Source organism: Erpetoichthys calabaricus, chromosome 10, assembly GCF_900747795.2.
Source record: "Erpetoichthys calabaricus chromosome 10, fErpCal1.3, whole genome shotgun sequence".
Lineage (NCBI taxonomy): Eukaryota > Metazoa > Chordata > Cladistia > Polypteriformes > Polypteridae > Erpetoichthys > Erpetoichthys calabaricus.
In genome coordinates this window covers 128,127,355-128,144,001 of record NC_041403.2, presented here as the reverse complement: position 1 = coordinate 128,144,001, position 16,647 = coordinate 128,127,355, and the positions used below count along the sequence as shown (strand labels likewise).

The window sequence follows — 16,647 nt, the reverse complement described above, 5'->3', positions numbered from 1 at the left end:
GCTGGAGTTTTAGAATAGAAATAATAGATCGCTATTTGGAATTCATGCATTTCATGCGTGTTCCGTTTCTACAGTAATCTGTGTAAACACATTGCTAAAACAGAAACTTTTTCATATTTTAATAATAAATGTTACAAAATGTAGGCATAAACTATAGAATGTGTAAAGCCCGAGTTCCTAAGATCAAATAAACAGTTCCACAAAAGCTTCACACACCATATAACAGCTTCCGTGGCGTAGCGTGCTAAGATTTGCCTCTCAGACCGAGTAGCTTTTCTCTGCCTCACAAACGTGAGTTCAATTCCCCGCTGGGGATAAAGTGTTACTTCTTTTTTTTCTTTTTAACCTCAAACGGACATAAAATTTGTAAATTGGTATGCACTGTCGGTTAATGAGATCGTTATATTTTCATGTGGGATGCTCCTTTTAAAATATTTTTTTAACAATTGAGACTGCAATTAACATGAACAACTGTCCTTATAACTTATTTTTTTCAAGATCCATAACACACAGACAGACAGAGCACTGCGTAATACAGAGACAGACAGGCAGAGATATACAAACAAACAGGGAAAGCACATGTACTGAAAGAAAAAAAAATCAACATGCGCATTGTTTCTGCAGCACTGAATGAGCTCACCTGGTCTAACATCACCCCTCCCCCGATCTGACTCTCTAAGTAACAGCGCAAGTACAGACACAAACCAAGTGTAATCAAGAGTCCTGGTTCGATCCCCACTCACTCCTATATTTGCCGTTTTCAGTAGTAAGCTGCTCTTTTTGTTAATATTATACAGTACACACATGCACTTGATTTGTGTCTGTACTTGCGCTGTTACTTAGAGAGTCAGATCGGGGGGAGGGGTGATGTTAGAGCGGGTGAGCTTATTCAGTGCTTTTTCTTTCAGTACATGTGCCTTCCCTGTTTATTTGTATATCTCTGCCTGTCTGTCTCTGTATTACGCAGTACTCTGTCTGTCTGTGTGTTATGGATCTTGAAAAAATAAGTTATAAGGACGGTTTGCTGACTTGGAGCACCACTGCCTTACTGTGCCACAGAGACGCGAGTTCGATTCCCAGCTTTGAAGAAAGTGTTTTTTTTTTCCTCAAACGGACATTGAATTTATAAATTGGTATGCACTGTAAATCGTTAACTTTCAAATGTCAATCGCGGTTATTTCTGTTGATTAATTCATGCTTTTTTACTTAGAGTCAGAACAGGAGCTTTTTCAGCTTATTCAGCTTCTGATCTGACTCAAACAGCGCCAGTATAACTTCACACCCAACCTGACGCTGTTCGTTTTCAAATAATATTGCATTACTTCGACGATGTTTTCTGATTGGTACTATTCGTGTCATAAAATGATTTCTTCAAAACGTCACATATATTTGTCTCTTTCTTTTTTTAAAGTGTGCGTTGTAGCACTCAGCAACTGGCCATCTGCATGTTCTTGCGCACACTAAATCAGACAGCGCTATATGCAATCATCAGATTCAAATGTTAACAGTTATATAGCACAGAATGGAAATCAGCAGTTCTTAGCATTCCACCTACTGTAACTTGCTTTCTTTTTTCTTCGGTTATAGTCTTGAATAAAAGTGCACTTGTTTTGTTATACTTTTACATCAACATATGTTCCTGTGTTTGAGCTACATGGGCATGCTCAAAAAATGCACGTATAATGCCACGAAAAGTGCATGCAGACACTTCAGTTCGCAAGCATTGGTACGACAATGCAGTCACAAGTACACTGCAGAGCTTTAGCGCGTCTTTATGTGAAAACAGCATCAGATGGGGAGTGTCTGATGATTGCATATAGCGCTGAAGTTACTGCTCTTTACTATGCTTTCCTCTGCATGTCCTGGAGTACAAAAGAAACAGCATACAGCAACACGTGGGGACTGGCAATACTGGGGAAAAAAACACGCAGGTGGGGGGCGGTAGGGATGGATCCTGAACGCGACTGAGACAATGAAAAGTGAATTTAAAAAAATAAAGCTAACCTTTACAAATATCATAAATTACACCGGCTGTTACAGACTGAAATCAAATGTATCATTTTATTCTAAAATAGTGAAAATAAGAACACTTCTCAAATGGGAGTTGTGCAGGATCGAACTCATGACCTTCTGATTCCCAGTCAGCGACTGATACTGTTACGCCACGGAAGCAGTGATAGTTAAGTCATGTCAATGTCTCACACTAAGGCGGGTTTTTTTGGCGGTGGCTTTTTTTTGTACCTTTTGTGAAAGTGTTTCTTTGATATTTGGACTTCAGGCTTCATACATTACATAGTTTATGCCTACATTTTGTCATTTGCTACTAGAATATTGTAAACCGTTTCTGTTTTAACAATGCGTTTACAAAGATTACTGTAGAAATGCAACAAATATGAAATGCGTGTGTTCCAAATAACAATCTTATTATTTCTACTCTAAAACTCCACTTCACTCCCAGATAATCAATCAAGGCATTAGCTGGGAAAAGCTTGTTTACGTTCTAAGTCGTTGGGGGGATGGAATAGCCGGCTGCTGGCAGCTTGTCTTTATCAGTACATTTAGATGACAAAAGACCCTGGCGGAGAGGTGAGAAAGGTTTTAAGAAGCGATTTAAGGTGGGCCGGATCTACAAGTTTTTTCGTAGGCTCTGGTAATTCTAGTGTTAATAAAATCCTGTTCACAATTTGGCTTTCTGGGATAATGAGTGCTGCTTGATAATGAGGGGAAAATTTAATTTAAATGATTGTAGCATAAGGCTGCAACATATATACAGTAATCCCTCGCTATATCGTGCTTCGCCTTTCGCGGCTTCACTCCATCGCGGATTTTATATGTAAGCATATTTAAATATATATCGCGGATTTTTTGCTGGTTCGCGGATTTCTGCGGACAATGGGTCTTTTAATTTCTGGTACATGCTTCCTCAGTTGGTTTGCCCAGTTGATTTCATACAAGGGACGCTATTGGCAGATGGCTGAGAAGCTACCCAACTTACTTTTCTCTCTCTTGCGCTGACTTTCTCTGATCCTGACGTAGGGGGTGTGAGCAGGGGGGCTGTTCGCACTCCTAGACGATACGGACGCTCGTCTAAAAATGCTGAAAAATTATCTTCACGTTGCTACCTTCTGTACAGCTGCTTCCTGAAGCGACATGCTGCACGGTGCTTCGCATACTTAAAAGCTCGAAGGGCACGTATTGATTTTTGATTGAAAAAACAAACTCTGTCTCTCTCTCTCTTTGTCTGCTCCTGACGGAGTGGGTGTGAGCTGCCGCCTTCAACAGCTTTGTGCCGCGGTGCTTCGCATACTTAAAAGCCAAACAGCCCTATTGATGTGTTTGCTATTCTCTATCTCTCTGACATGCTCTGCTCCTGACGCACACTCCTTTGAAGAGGAAGATATGTTTGCATTCTTTTAATTGTGAGACAGATCTGTCATCTCTGTCTTGTCATGGAGCACAGTTTAAACTTTTGAAAAAGAGACAAATGTTTGTTTGCAGTGTTTGAATAACGTTCCTGTCTCTCTACAACCTCCTGTGTTTCTGCGCAAATCTGTGACCCAAGCATGACAATATAAAAATAACCATATAAACATATGGTTTCTAGTTCGCGGATTTTCTTATTTCCCGGGTGGCTCTGGAACGCAACCCTCGCGATGGAGGAGGGATTACTGTAGTTGCATATGTTGTGATGTATGTAATAGTAAGCTCAGGGTATTTTCTCAAAATTACTGTATCTGTGAAAGTCAATGGCTATTTGACCTGTATTTGAGTTTCTTGCTTTTGCTTTTCCACTTTGAAGGCAATATCATTACAGCCAATCTACACAGTGTGCAATATGTATTTTACAACTTCTTTTGCAATGTTAATATGGTCTTTACTTTGTTTTATTACTAAACCCTACAATAACATTCTCAGTGTATATTTTGCCATATATCATTAGGGAAAAAGTCACAATGTATTGATTTGGTAATTAACCATAAAATTAGTACAAAGCAATATAAAATATTTGAAAAAACACAAAGAAAACTTGTTTGATGTGGGTAGAACTGACAATAATGCTAATGCTGCTACTAGAATGACAAATCTAGTGCATTTATAACAGTCACTACTGCCTTCCAGGTGAAACTGAGATTATGAATTTTTTTTTTTATCTTGATGATGAATGGATGGATCTTTGCATTTAATTTATATGACATATACCCTTCGTACTTATTTCATTAGAGGTCTTACAGTTATGTTTGAGATAATGAAGAGTTATGGCCTCACCTTTAAGAAACATTGGTGGCAAGATCTCTTTCGGATTGTCTTCAGAATTTTTGACAATATGAAACTCCCAGAGCACCAAACTGAGGTAATCTTTTGCTTTCTATGTTTGTGTATTTGTAGACTTACTCTATTGTGCTGAACTGTTTTGTCTTTGTATGTTTTTATTGTTTGACTTATCCTTTATTCATAAAGGAGTTTACTCCTTCTTCATTATTTTTCTCCTGTTTCTACAGAGGACAGAGTGGATGATGACAACATGCAATCATGCACTGTATGCAATCTGTGATGTTTTCACTCAGTTCTATGAGCCTTTAAATGAGTTCTTACTGGCAGATATCTTTGCACAAATTCAGTGGTGTGTAAAACAGGGTAAGTTAATGAAGTTCTATTGTTTTATTTAATCATTTACATCTTATAGTATAGTAAGTTTTAACAAAATATGAATTCAGACATTATGTTGCATTTAGAAACTATCCAGTTCTATATTGTGTTAAATTTTGGCAAAACCAAAAGCACAAAAATCTAAATAATAAACTCCCCAAACTTTAGTAGCCTCCTTAGCGTTAGACCCGAGCATTAATTATGTTGCAAAAACTGTGCTGAAAGCATTAGTCCCGAGTGTCACTTGGGCAACTGTACAGATGTGTCTTGTGTAAGCGTTAGAACCGAGAATCACTTGGACTGTTAAACTACTGTCAGTGCTAAGTTCTTTGGAGAAATTACATCGGAGTGTAGTTTTTCACTAATTATGAAATATCTGCACTTTACCAACAATGAAGACTTTGATGAGAATACCCATCCAGCACCCAGACTGAATAAAATTTGGGAGATATACCAGGCCATTGTAGCAAAATTTCATAGCATTTACATTCTGGAACGTGATAACAGCAATAAAAGTCTCATGGCTTATGAGGGCAGACTGTCATGGATACAGTACATGGCATCAAAAAGAGCAAGATTTGGCATAACGTTTTATGAGCATTGTGAATCGAAAACAGAATACATTTGGAATTCAGTTCTGTAAACAGGGAAAAGGACAATGTTTGATCTGAAATACAATCAGTACGCCGTTGCTGCATCATCGGTGCTGACTTTGATAGATGCTCTGCTGGATCAAGGTTACTGTGTAACCATGTACAATTTTTATACTTAGATAGATAGATAGATAGATAGATAGATAGATAGATAGATAGATAGATAGATAGATAGATAGATAGATAGATAGATAGATAGATAGATAGATAGATAGATAGATAGATAGATAGATAGATACTTTATTAATCCCAGGGGGAAATTCACATTTGTCAGAGTTATTTGACATCTTGCTGCAAAGGAACACTGACGCATATGGAACAGTGTTTCCCAGCCATCATGGCATGCCTGAAGACAGCAAAATTACAGCGAGGTGTGCTAGTAGTTTGACAAAAGGGTAAAGTGCTTGTACTGAAATAGAAAGACAGAAAGATGTTTCTTCTTCGCACTGTACACAATGTGGCTACAGTCACTGTACAAGCAAAAGGCAACAAGCAGGTTACAAAGTCTTGTGCAGTGGTGCGACTACAATAGCACGATGGGCAGCGTAGGTCTTGCAGATCAAGAATTGAAGGCAGCAAAAGAAATATGACAAAAAGATATTTTATCATCTAGTGGAACAGTGCATTTGGATTGCATTCACCTTATACAAACAAAAAGCTGGTGAAACTGTATCTAATGTAAACTTTACATGCCAGCTTGTAGAACAAATCATCGCCGCATATCCACTGTCAACACTACCGTTAAAGAGAAGCGGTTGACTCAGCACATTGTGGATCAGTCCAGAGCGTCTTATTGATAGACATTTTATTGACTGTGATGTTGGACTGTCTCTTTCACCATGCTTTAAGATTTACCACACATAGGACTCATTTTGAGATTATACATTGTTTTGGCATCATTAGTAGTACTATTATTACTGTTATTATAATTTTTGTTGTTATTGTTCATTTCGTATTATTATTTGTATCATTATTATACTTTTGATATTTAATGAAAATGTCACTTTTCATGCCAAAAAAATGCAATGCTTTTTACATGTTTTTTTTGTAATAAAATGCAGTGTTGAGGAGGCTAATTGCTTTGTAGGTCATGCTTTATTTTGTCTTAACAGTACAGTTCTAGTATGTATGCATATTTACGTAGAATGCTTTGACTTTTTTATTTATAAAGTATGAGTTCAGTTATTTGCATAATGGGGGCTCAGTGACACAATGATTAACACTCTGCTGCCTTAAACCTCCAGGAAACTGCTTTTGAATCCAGGCCTGGTCAGTATCTCTTTATGGTGTGCATTTGAGTTTTTTACTGTGGGCCTGAATAGCAAAATTAAAAAAAAGGCAATTCTTTGAAACATGCTGGAAGTAACCATTTGAAAAGTAATGTTCAGTTGCAATAGTCAACGGTTACTACCTTGAGGCCCAATTTGTACTAAGAAAATAGCCCTCACATCTTTCCACCACTACCACCTATCCGTGTTGCTGACATGAGGGAATATGGACATAAGGAAGTAAGGGAGTATGGATCCAAATATTCATGCTGTTTATGCCAGTCTGACCCTACCAGCTGCATGTCACAGCAGAAATTAAGTTGCACCATTCTTTGTAAATTCTTAAGCATGAAACACTCACCATGTCATCATACTGTGTATATTAAGTTTCTGACACATGATTTGGTGTTTAGATAATGTACATTTACATAGACATAGATAGATAGACATGCTCATGTATACACTGATGGATGGCTTAGTGAACATATGAAATTCAGGTCCACAGAAAACAGAGAGAGAAAAACAGAAATGCATATCTGGTAGTGGCATCTCCTTGTGGTTACGCTACAAAAAAAAAAAACAGTATATGAATTTTAAAAGGCAGTTAGAGAGGAATATTACAGATAAGGCAATAGATGACCAAAAACAGAATCAATCTGAAACAAGTAGAAGTTCAGGACAGTCTTGGAGTGTTTGCATAAGTTTACAGCTACAGTATAATGTGGTAACAAAACTAATTAAACTTACTTATTGTTTACAGACAAGAACATACACATTAGTAAACACACATCAATGGAAATCAAATTTTTGAAAAACATGACAGTGTAATAGTAAACACACAGCAAAACGAACCAAATATTTTGAAAATCATGACAGTGTAAGCTAATCATAAGGCCAATAGAGAAGAAAACAAAGACACCATTTGATACTTCCTTCCTCTTCACCATATACACATCATACTTTAAATATAATTCTGTGACATACCACATACAGGAGTCTGCAGTCAGTAGTGGACAGGAGGGGTACAGATTCCTGGGGCCTTATGTATAAAACTTTTTTGTGTTTGGAAATGTGCATAAGCCATTTCTTACACAAACGTTAGGGTTTTTAAAACACAGACATGACATGACAGTTGTCTTAAACTTAAAGCAAGATTTGACCATCTTTATGTACTTTGTATTATGTTGGTATTTGAGACACTACAAGGCAACAGGACAATGAATCGAATAGAAAATCTTGTTTTGTTGTGTGTTTCATTAAGGTGTCAGTCACATTCCAATGTTCTTGAACTAATTCTATCAAAGTTAACTGACACTGCTTGGAGACTCCCTGAAGTGGAAGAAAAGGAAGTCCTGAGTGTTTGTGTTACTATGTTAATTAAATAGTTAATTAAAAAACAAATTTGTGCTGTTGAAAACATTGTCACTAAGGAGGTGAACAAGAGTTTTAAAAGTTTTTTTCCCCTTTAGAATGGGCTTTTACTTTTATATAGAAGCAAGGCACAGTGGAAAGCAAGTGGAAGCTGAAACAGGCAAGTCTATAAGTGATGCATAGTTAAAAGTAACAGTGATTTGTAATAACAGCAACAGTGTAATAAAAGTAACAGTGACTTGTAACTGGTAAAGAGAGGGATAAAGTAGAGCAAACAAGAGGGCGACAGCATAAGTGTTGAAAGTTCAAATGGTGAAGGCAGGGAGCTCCAAAGTGAAGAAGTAATAAAAGAAGTGCAAGTTAGGAAAACGGATAGGGAACAGTAAAGTTAACTTAAAGGACAAACAGCCTGCAGTTGAGTATTACAGGAGCTTAAGGATCCAGAAAGAGTAAAACACATTATTTTAGACCCTTAATCTATTATTTTTTTTAGTTTAATAATTAAGTAAATATTTTAAATTAAATTAAAAAAAGATTGAGTAATTTTAGTAATCCAAAACCAAATTTTAATAATAAGGCAATGGCAATGCAAGGCCTATTGGATGTTGGACATTTTCAGGGACGTACTCCTTGAAATCTTCGTCTGTAGGAAATGCCTGTTAATCTAGTATCTCAAGCCATGATTTGTTGAACTGGAGGAGCATTAGGTTGGCCTATGTTGTAGTAGAGAACTGGTGGACCTACCACAGGTGTCCTTTAGATAGTGTGCATCCCTAAGGTGGTGCAGGATGATACTCCAAACTAGACAAGTAGAGAAAGCTGGGTCACAGTCACAAGGAGCATGTCAAACAGTGCACACTGTTCAGGGTCATCAACCCCACAATTACAGAGGCAGTGTCTCTGAAGATTCTGAGGTGGTTAGCAGATATGAGCAATCCCAATGGGCCACCTCAATAACAGTCCCAAGAAAGAGAGAGGTTGTGATAGTCGGGGACTGAAATGCCGATTTGCTCCAGAAACAGAGAGCCTCACACAGTGTGTTACCTTTTGGGTACACAGGTGGGAAACGTCGCTGGAAAGGTTGATAGGCTCTTGGATTCAGTTGTTGTTGTCCATGTAGGAACAAATGACATGCATAAGGACAGGCTGTCAGTTCTACAAACCAGATTTAAAGAGTTAAGTGCCAGGCTGAGGAACAGAACTGACAAGGTAGTCTTCTCTGATGTTCGGCCGGTGCCACATACCAGTCTAAGTAAGAATGAGGAGATTAGAAGGTTTAATGCATAGCTCAAATCTTAATGCAAGATTAAAGGGTATAAGTTTATAGGGCATTGGGAATCCTTTTTGGAATAAATGAAACCTGTTAATCTGTGACATTTTACGTTTGAACCAGAGGGGCTCCAATGTTTTGGGGAGGTGTATGAGTTAGTTAGTTGAGGAACGTGTGTGTGTGTGTGGGGATATTGGTCAAGAAGTTTAGGACAGGCCAGGTTTAGAATTGTACAGTCATGGCCCGAAATTATCGGCACCCCTGGAATTTTCCCAGAAAATGCACCATTTCTCCCAGAAAATTATTGCAATTACAAATGTTTTTTGTATATGCATGTTTATTTCCTTTATGTGCATCGGAACAGCACAAACAAACAGAGAAAAAAAATCCAAATCTGACATCATGTCACACAGAACTCCAAAAATGGGCCTGACAAAATTATTGGCACCCTTTCAAAATTCTGGGTAATTCGTTTTATTTCAAGCATATGATGCTCGTTTGAACTCACCTGTGGCAAGAAACAGCTGCTGGCAATATAGCAATCACACCTGAAGCCTGTTAAAATGGAGAAAAGTTGACTCAACCTTCTGTTGTGTGTCTGAGTGTGCCACACTAAGCCTGGAGAACAGAAAGAAGAGCAGAGAATTGTCTGAGGACTTGAGAATAAAAATTGTGGAAAAATATCAACAATCTCAAGGCTACAAGTCCATCTCCAGAGATCTTCATGTTCCTTTGTCCACTGTGCGCAACATAATCAAGAAGTTCACAACACATGGTACTGTAGCTAATCTCCCTGGACGTGGACGGAAGAGAAAAACTGATAAAAGACTGCAATGAAGGATAGTCTGAATGGTGTGAACAACCCCGATCAACTTCAAAACATATTCAATCCGTTCTGCAGACTCAGGGTGCAACAGTGTCAGCTCGAACTATCCGTCGACATCTGAACGAAATCAAACGCTATTGCAGGAGAGCCAGGAGGACCCCACTGCTGACACAGAAACATAAAACAGCCAGACTGGAGTTTGCCAAAATGTACTTGAGGAAGCCAAAATCCTTCTGGGCGAAACGTCTTGTGGACAGATGAGACCAAGGTAGAGCTTTTTGGTAAAGCTCATCATGTTACTGTTTACAGAAAACGGAATGAGACCTACAAAGAAAAGAACACAGTACCTACAGTCAAACATGGTGGAGGTTCTAAGATGTTTTGAGGATGTTTTGCTGCCTCTGGCACTGGATGCCTTGACTGTGTGCAGGGCATCATGAAATCTGAAGACTACCAAAAGATATTGGGGCGCAATGTAGGGCCCAGTGTCAGAAAGCTGGGTCTGCGTCAGAGGTCATGGGTATTCCAGCAGGACAGTGACCCCAAACATACCTCTAAAAGCACTCAGAAGTGGTTGAAGACAAAACGCTGGAGAGTTCTGAAGTGGCCAGCGATGAATCCGGATCTAAATCCGATTGAACAGTTATGGAGAGATCTCAAAATTGCTGTTGGGAGAAGGCGCCCTTCAAATCTGAGAAACCTTGAGCAGTTTGCAAAAGAAGAGTGGTTGGAAATTCCAGTTGAGAGGTGTTACAAGCTTGTTGATGGTTACAGGAAGCGCTTGATTTCAGTTATTTTTTCCAAAGGGCGTGCAACCAAATATTAAGTAGAGGGTGCCAATAATTTTGTCCAGCCTAGTTTTTGAGTTTTGTGTGAAATTATGTCAGATTTAGCTTTTTTTCTCTGTTTTTTGTGTTGTTCCAATACACATAAAGGAAATAAACGTGTATACCAAAACATTTGTAATTGCAACAATTTTCTGGGAGAAATGGTGCATTTTCAAATTCCAGGGGTGCCGATAATTTCGGTCATGACTGTACATGATAGGACAAAACAAAACAATAGCGTAAAAATAAATATGCATAGTAACATAAATTTTACACATTAAAAGTAGCTTGCCTTATTGCTAGAATTATAAAAAAAAAATAAAGCAAAAGGCTTTTTAGTCGTATGTAGCTGAGCATAATTATGATATTATAGCAATAATAGAAACCTGGCTAATTAACAAAGATGGGGGTGAATATTTTTTAGAAATGATAGAATGGAAAGGTGGAGTGGTTGCCATTTATATCAAACAAAGTTTAAATACATGTCTTTTTCATTTAGATAATGAGCCACATCTTAGTGAGGATACTTGGATTTGTCTGGAAAGCATTAAGGAAAGAGGCCATATTTTAAAAGTGTGTTGTAGAAGGCAGACAGTAATTTCACTGTGCATCTTTTAAGAAATATTAAAAAGGAGATATTCTAGTCATGGGGGAACTTTAACTTCCCAAATATTAACTGTTGTTAACCTTGAAAATAGTGGAGTAGTAGTCGAGTTTTCAGACGTAATCAGCGACTGTTTAATAACACAGTATGCTAAAACATGAACACGGGGAGAGGCCTGTCTAGATTTAGTATTTTGTGATATTCAGAACAGAATTAATGGTGGGGATGTGATTGAACTATTAGGGTCAAGTGACCATAATATAATATAATTTTCAGTAGTTTTGAAGTGCACAAAAGCAGAGACCAAAACTGCTAAAAGTTTAAGTTTGGTAGAGCAAATTTTGAACAGATGTGACAACGTACATTATGAAGGGATAAACTGAGCTAAATTATTAAGTGTGGAGACACTTGAGAAGCAGTGGAACTGGTTTAGAAATGTTCTACATATAATACAGAACAGGTACATTCCAAAATCCTGTGATTAGTAGGAAATTTTAATAAACCTCAACAGCGGGTAAATAAAGTGCTGAAAAGGAAGCTACAAAGTGAAAAAAACAGATGTGTAAGGCTTATAAGACAAATAACTCCAAGCAAATCGAAGGGCATATGAGAGCATGAGCACAACCAATAACTAGAATATTAGTGAGGCTAAAAGGCAGTTAGAGAGGAACATAGCAGATAAGTCAAAAGATGGCCCAATTAAGATGCTACAGATGTTCTATCAGACGGTTGTGGCGAGCACCCTCTTCTACGCGGTGGTGTGCTGGGGAGGCAGCATAAAGAAGAAGGACGCCTCACGCCTGGACAAACTGGTGAGGAAAGCAGGGTCTATTGTAGGCATGGAGCTGGACAGTTTGACATCTGTGGCGGAGAGACAGGCTCTCAGCAGGCTCCTATCAATTATGGAGAATCCACTGCATCCACTGAACAGTGTCATCTCCAGATAGAGGAGCAGCTTCAGTGACAGACTGCTGTCACTGTCCTGCTCCACTGATAGACTGAGGAGATCGTTCCTCCCCCAAACTATGCGACTCTTCAATTCACCCGGGGGGTAAACGTTAACATTATTCAAAGTTATTGTCTGTTTTTACCTGCATTTTTATTACTCTTTAATATAATATTGGTTTTTTTTTGTATCAGTATGCTGCTGCTGGAGTAAGTGAATTTCCCCTTGGGATTAATAAAGTATCTATCTATCTATCTATCTATCTATCTATCTATCTATCTATCTATCTATCTATCTATCTATCTATCTATCTATCTATCTATCTATCTATTCTATCTATCTATCTACTATCTATCTATATATCTATCTATCTACAGTGGAACCTCTAGATACGAGGTTTAATTCGTTCCAGCACTGAGCTTGTATAGCGAATTTCTCGTATCTAGAACAAACTTCCCCATTGAAAATAATGGAAATCCAGTTAATCTGTTCCGCACCCCAAATATATTAACATAAAAATCAATTTTCCTAACAAATAACACTGATAAATTATATATACTGTAGTCTACCTTTAATAAATAACACTGGTAAATAATATAACTGATTATTAAAAGAATCAAAACAGGTGTCCAAAGTGCAGTAGAGCATTCAATAAATCTTTAAATAAATAATCCTTAAAACAGTTGTGAAGTGGAGGTTTAAAAATACACAAGAATAACAATCCTTTAACACGAGGTTAAAACGTCAAAAGGATGCAGTCTTAAAAAACAGATGACAATCCCCGGTGCTTCTTCTCTGTTAGCGTCTCACCTGCGGGCTCTGCAACAGGCGAGAAACTCTTAATGCAGCTGACCTTCTCTACACCGTCCTGCTTCAGCTGTTTGGCTCGCCTGTTCAGCTCACTGTTCAGCTACACGCGAGCCTGCACTCGCTCGCTCTCCCGCACCGACTTCCTACTCCTGCCTGCCTGCCTGCCTGCAGCAACCTCCGTTCTCTCTCCTCTCTTTTCTTTTACTTCTTCTCCCCCTTAACCGGCTCGCGCTTCTCTATATATGCGGGGAGGACATGGCAGCTGCAGCCCATCAGCCACAGGGACAATCATGGATGTGGGCAGTTTCCCACCTGTGCACTTAAGTGAGAAACGCAGACACCGCAGATCGCGGCACGCAACTGCTACCACGCCCCCTCGCTAAGCCGCGAGCTATACCCACAGCCTGGCTCGTTACACGAGCCAATGCTCGTATTTAGATCTGAATTTTTCGCTCATACTTTCCTCGTATTTTGAATTTCTCGTATACAGAGGTGATCGTATCTCGAGGTTCCACTGTATATATATATATATATATATTTATATTTATATACCGTGCATCCAGAAAGTATTCAAAGCGCATCACTTTTTCCACCTTTTGTTATCTTACAGCCTTATTCCAGAATGGATTAAATTCATTTTTTTTCCTCAGAATTCTGCACACAACACCTCATAATGACAATGTGAAAAAAGTTTACTTGAGGTTTTTGCAAATTTATTAAAAATAAAAAAACTGAGAAATCACATGTACATAAGTATTCACAGCCTTTGCGCAATACTTTGTCAATGCACCTTTGGCAGCAATTACAGCCTCAAGTCTTTTTGAATATGATGCCACAAGCTTGGCACACCTATCCTTGGCCAGTTTCGCCCATTCCTCTTTGCAGCACCTCTCAAGCTCCTTCAGGTTGGATGGGAAGCGTCGGTGCACAGCCATTTTAAGATCTCTCCAGAGATGTTCAATTGGATTCAAGTCTGGACTCTGGCTGGGCCACTCAAGGACATTCACAGAGTTGTCCTGAAGCCACTCCTTTGGATATCTTGGCTGTGTGCTTAGGGGTCGTTGTCCTGCTGAAAGATGAACCGTCACCCCAGTCTGAGGTCAAGAGCGCTCTGGAGCAGGTTTTCATCCAGGATGTCTCTGTACACTGCTGCAGTCATCTTTCCCTTTATCCTGACTAGTCTCCCAGTTCCTGCCAATGAAAAACATCCCCACAGCATGATGCTTGCCACCACCATGCTTCACTGTAGGGATGGTGCCTGGTTTCCTCCAAACGTGACGCCTGGCATTCACACCAAAGAGTTCAATCTTTGTCTCAACAGACCAGAGAATTTTCTTTCTCAACAGACCAGAGAATTTTCTTTCTCATGGTCTGAGAGTCCTTCAGGTGCCTTTTGGCAAACTCCAGGTGGGCTGCCATGTGCCTTTTACTAAGGAATGGCTTCCGTCTGGCCACTCTACCATACAGGCCTGATTGGTGGATTGCTGCAGAGATGGTTGTCCCTTCTGGAAGGTTCTCCTCTCTCCACAGAGGACCTCTGGAGCTCTGACAGAGTGACCATCAGGTTTCTTGGTCACCTCCCTGACTAAGGCCCTTCTCCCCCGATCGCTCAGTTTAGATGGCCAGCCAGCTCTAGGAAGAGTCCTGGTGGTTTCGAACTTCTTCCACTTACGGATGATGAAGGCCACTGTGCTCATTGGGACCTTCAAAGCAGCAGAAATTTTTCTGTAACCTTCCCCAGATATGTGCCTTGAGACAATACTGTCTCGGAGGTCTGCAGACAATTCCTTTGACTTCATGCGCATGGTTTGTGCTCTGACATGAACTGTCAACTGTGGGACCTTATATAGACAGGTGTGTTCCTTTCCAAATCATGTCTAATCAGCTGAATTTACCACAGATGGACTCCAATTAAGCTGCAGAAACATCTCAAGGATGATCAGGGGAAACTGGATGCACCTGAGCTCAATTTCGAGCTTCACGACATAGGCTGTGAATACTTATGTACATGTGCTTTCTCAATTTTTTTATTTTTAATAAATTTACAAAAATCTCAGTAAACTTTTTTCACGTTGTCATTATGGGATGTTGTGTGTAGAATTCTGAGAAAAAAATGAATTTAATCCATTTTGGAATAAGGCTGTAACATAACAAAATGTGGAAAAAGTGATGCACTGTGAATACTTTCCAGATGCACTGTACAGGTGCTGGTCATAAAATTAGAATATCATCACAAAGTTGATTTATTTCAGTAATTCCATTCAAAAAGTGAAAACTTGTATATTAGATTCATTCATTACACACAGGGACTGATATATTTCAAATGTTTATTTCCTTTAATGTAGATGATTATAACTGACAACTAATGAAAGTCCCAAATTACAGTATCTCGGAAAAATAGAATATCAATTAAGACCAATGCAAAAAAAGTATTTTTAGAAATGTTGGCCAACTTAAAGGTATGAACACGAAAAGTATGAGCATGTACAGCACTCAATATTTAGTTGGGGCTCCTTTTGGCCTGGATTACTGCAGCAATGCGGCGTGGCATGGAGGCGATCAGTCTGTGGCACTGCTTAGGTGTTATGAGAGCCCATGTTGCTCTGATAGTGGCCTTCAGCTCTTCTGAATTGTTGGGTCTGGCGTATTGCATCTTCCTCTTCACAATACCCCATAGATTTTCTATGGGGTTAAGGTCAGGCGAGTTTGCTGGCCAATCAAGAAGAGGGATACCTTGGTCCTTAAACCAGGTACTGGTAGCTTTGGCACTGTGTGCAGGTGCCAGGTCCTGTTGGAAAATGAAATCTGCATCTCCATAAAGTTTGTCAGCAGCAGGAAGCATGAAGTGCTCTAAAACTTCCTGGTAGACGGCTGCGTTGACCTTGGACCTCAGAAAACACAATTGACCAACACCAGAAGACCCACCCCAAACCATCACTGACTGTGTGACCAACACCAGAAGACCCACCCCAAACCATCACTGACTGTGGAAACTTTACACTGGACCTCACACAACGTGGATTCTGTGCCGCCTCCTCTCTTTCTCCAGACTCTGGGACCTTGATTTCCAAAGGAAATGCAAAATTTACTTTCATCAGAGATCATAACTTTGGACCACTCAGCAGCAGTCCAAAGGCAAGATGCTTCTGACACTGTCTCTTGTTCAAGAGTGACTTGACACAAGGAATGCGACAGCTGAAACCCATATCTTGCATACGTCTGTGCATGGAGGTTCTTGAAGCACTGACTCCAGCTGCAGTCCACTCTTTTTGAATCTCCCCCACATTTTTGAATGGGTTTTGTTTCACAATCCTCTCCAGGGTGCGGTTATCCCTATTGCTTGTACACTTTTTTCTACCACATCTTGTCCTTCCCTTCACCTCTCTATTAATGTGCTTGGACACAGAGCTCTGTGAACAGCCAGC

At 39.4% G+C, this 16,647-nt stretch overlaps 1 protein-coding gene across 1 annotated transcript in view; it reads left to right on the top strand.

Moving 5' to 3' along the window:
- LOC114658435 (brefeldin A-inhibited guanine nucleotide-exchange protein 2-like) overlaps positions 1 to 16,647 on the top strand; it is a 923,594-nt gene that overhangs the window by 746,090 nt on the left and 160,857 nt on the right. Inside the window, exons 29-30 of the mRNA XM_051932465.1 lie at positions 4,222 to 4,351; positions 4,500 to 4,635. Of these exons, the coding sequence (XP_051788425.1) occupies positions 4,222 to 4,351; positions 4,500 to 4,635 (266 nt within the window). The remainder of the gene's footprint in view (positions 1 to 4,221; positions 4,352 to 4,499; positions 4,636 to 16,647) is intronic.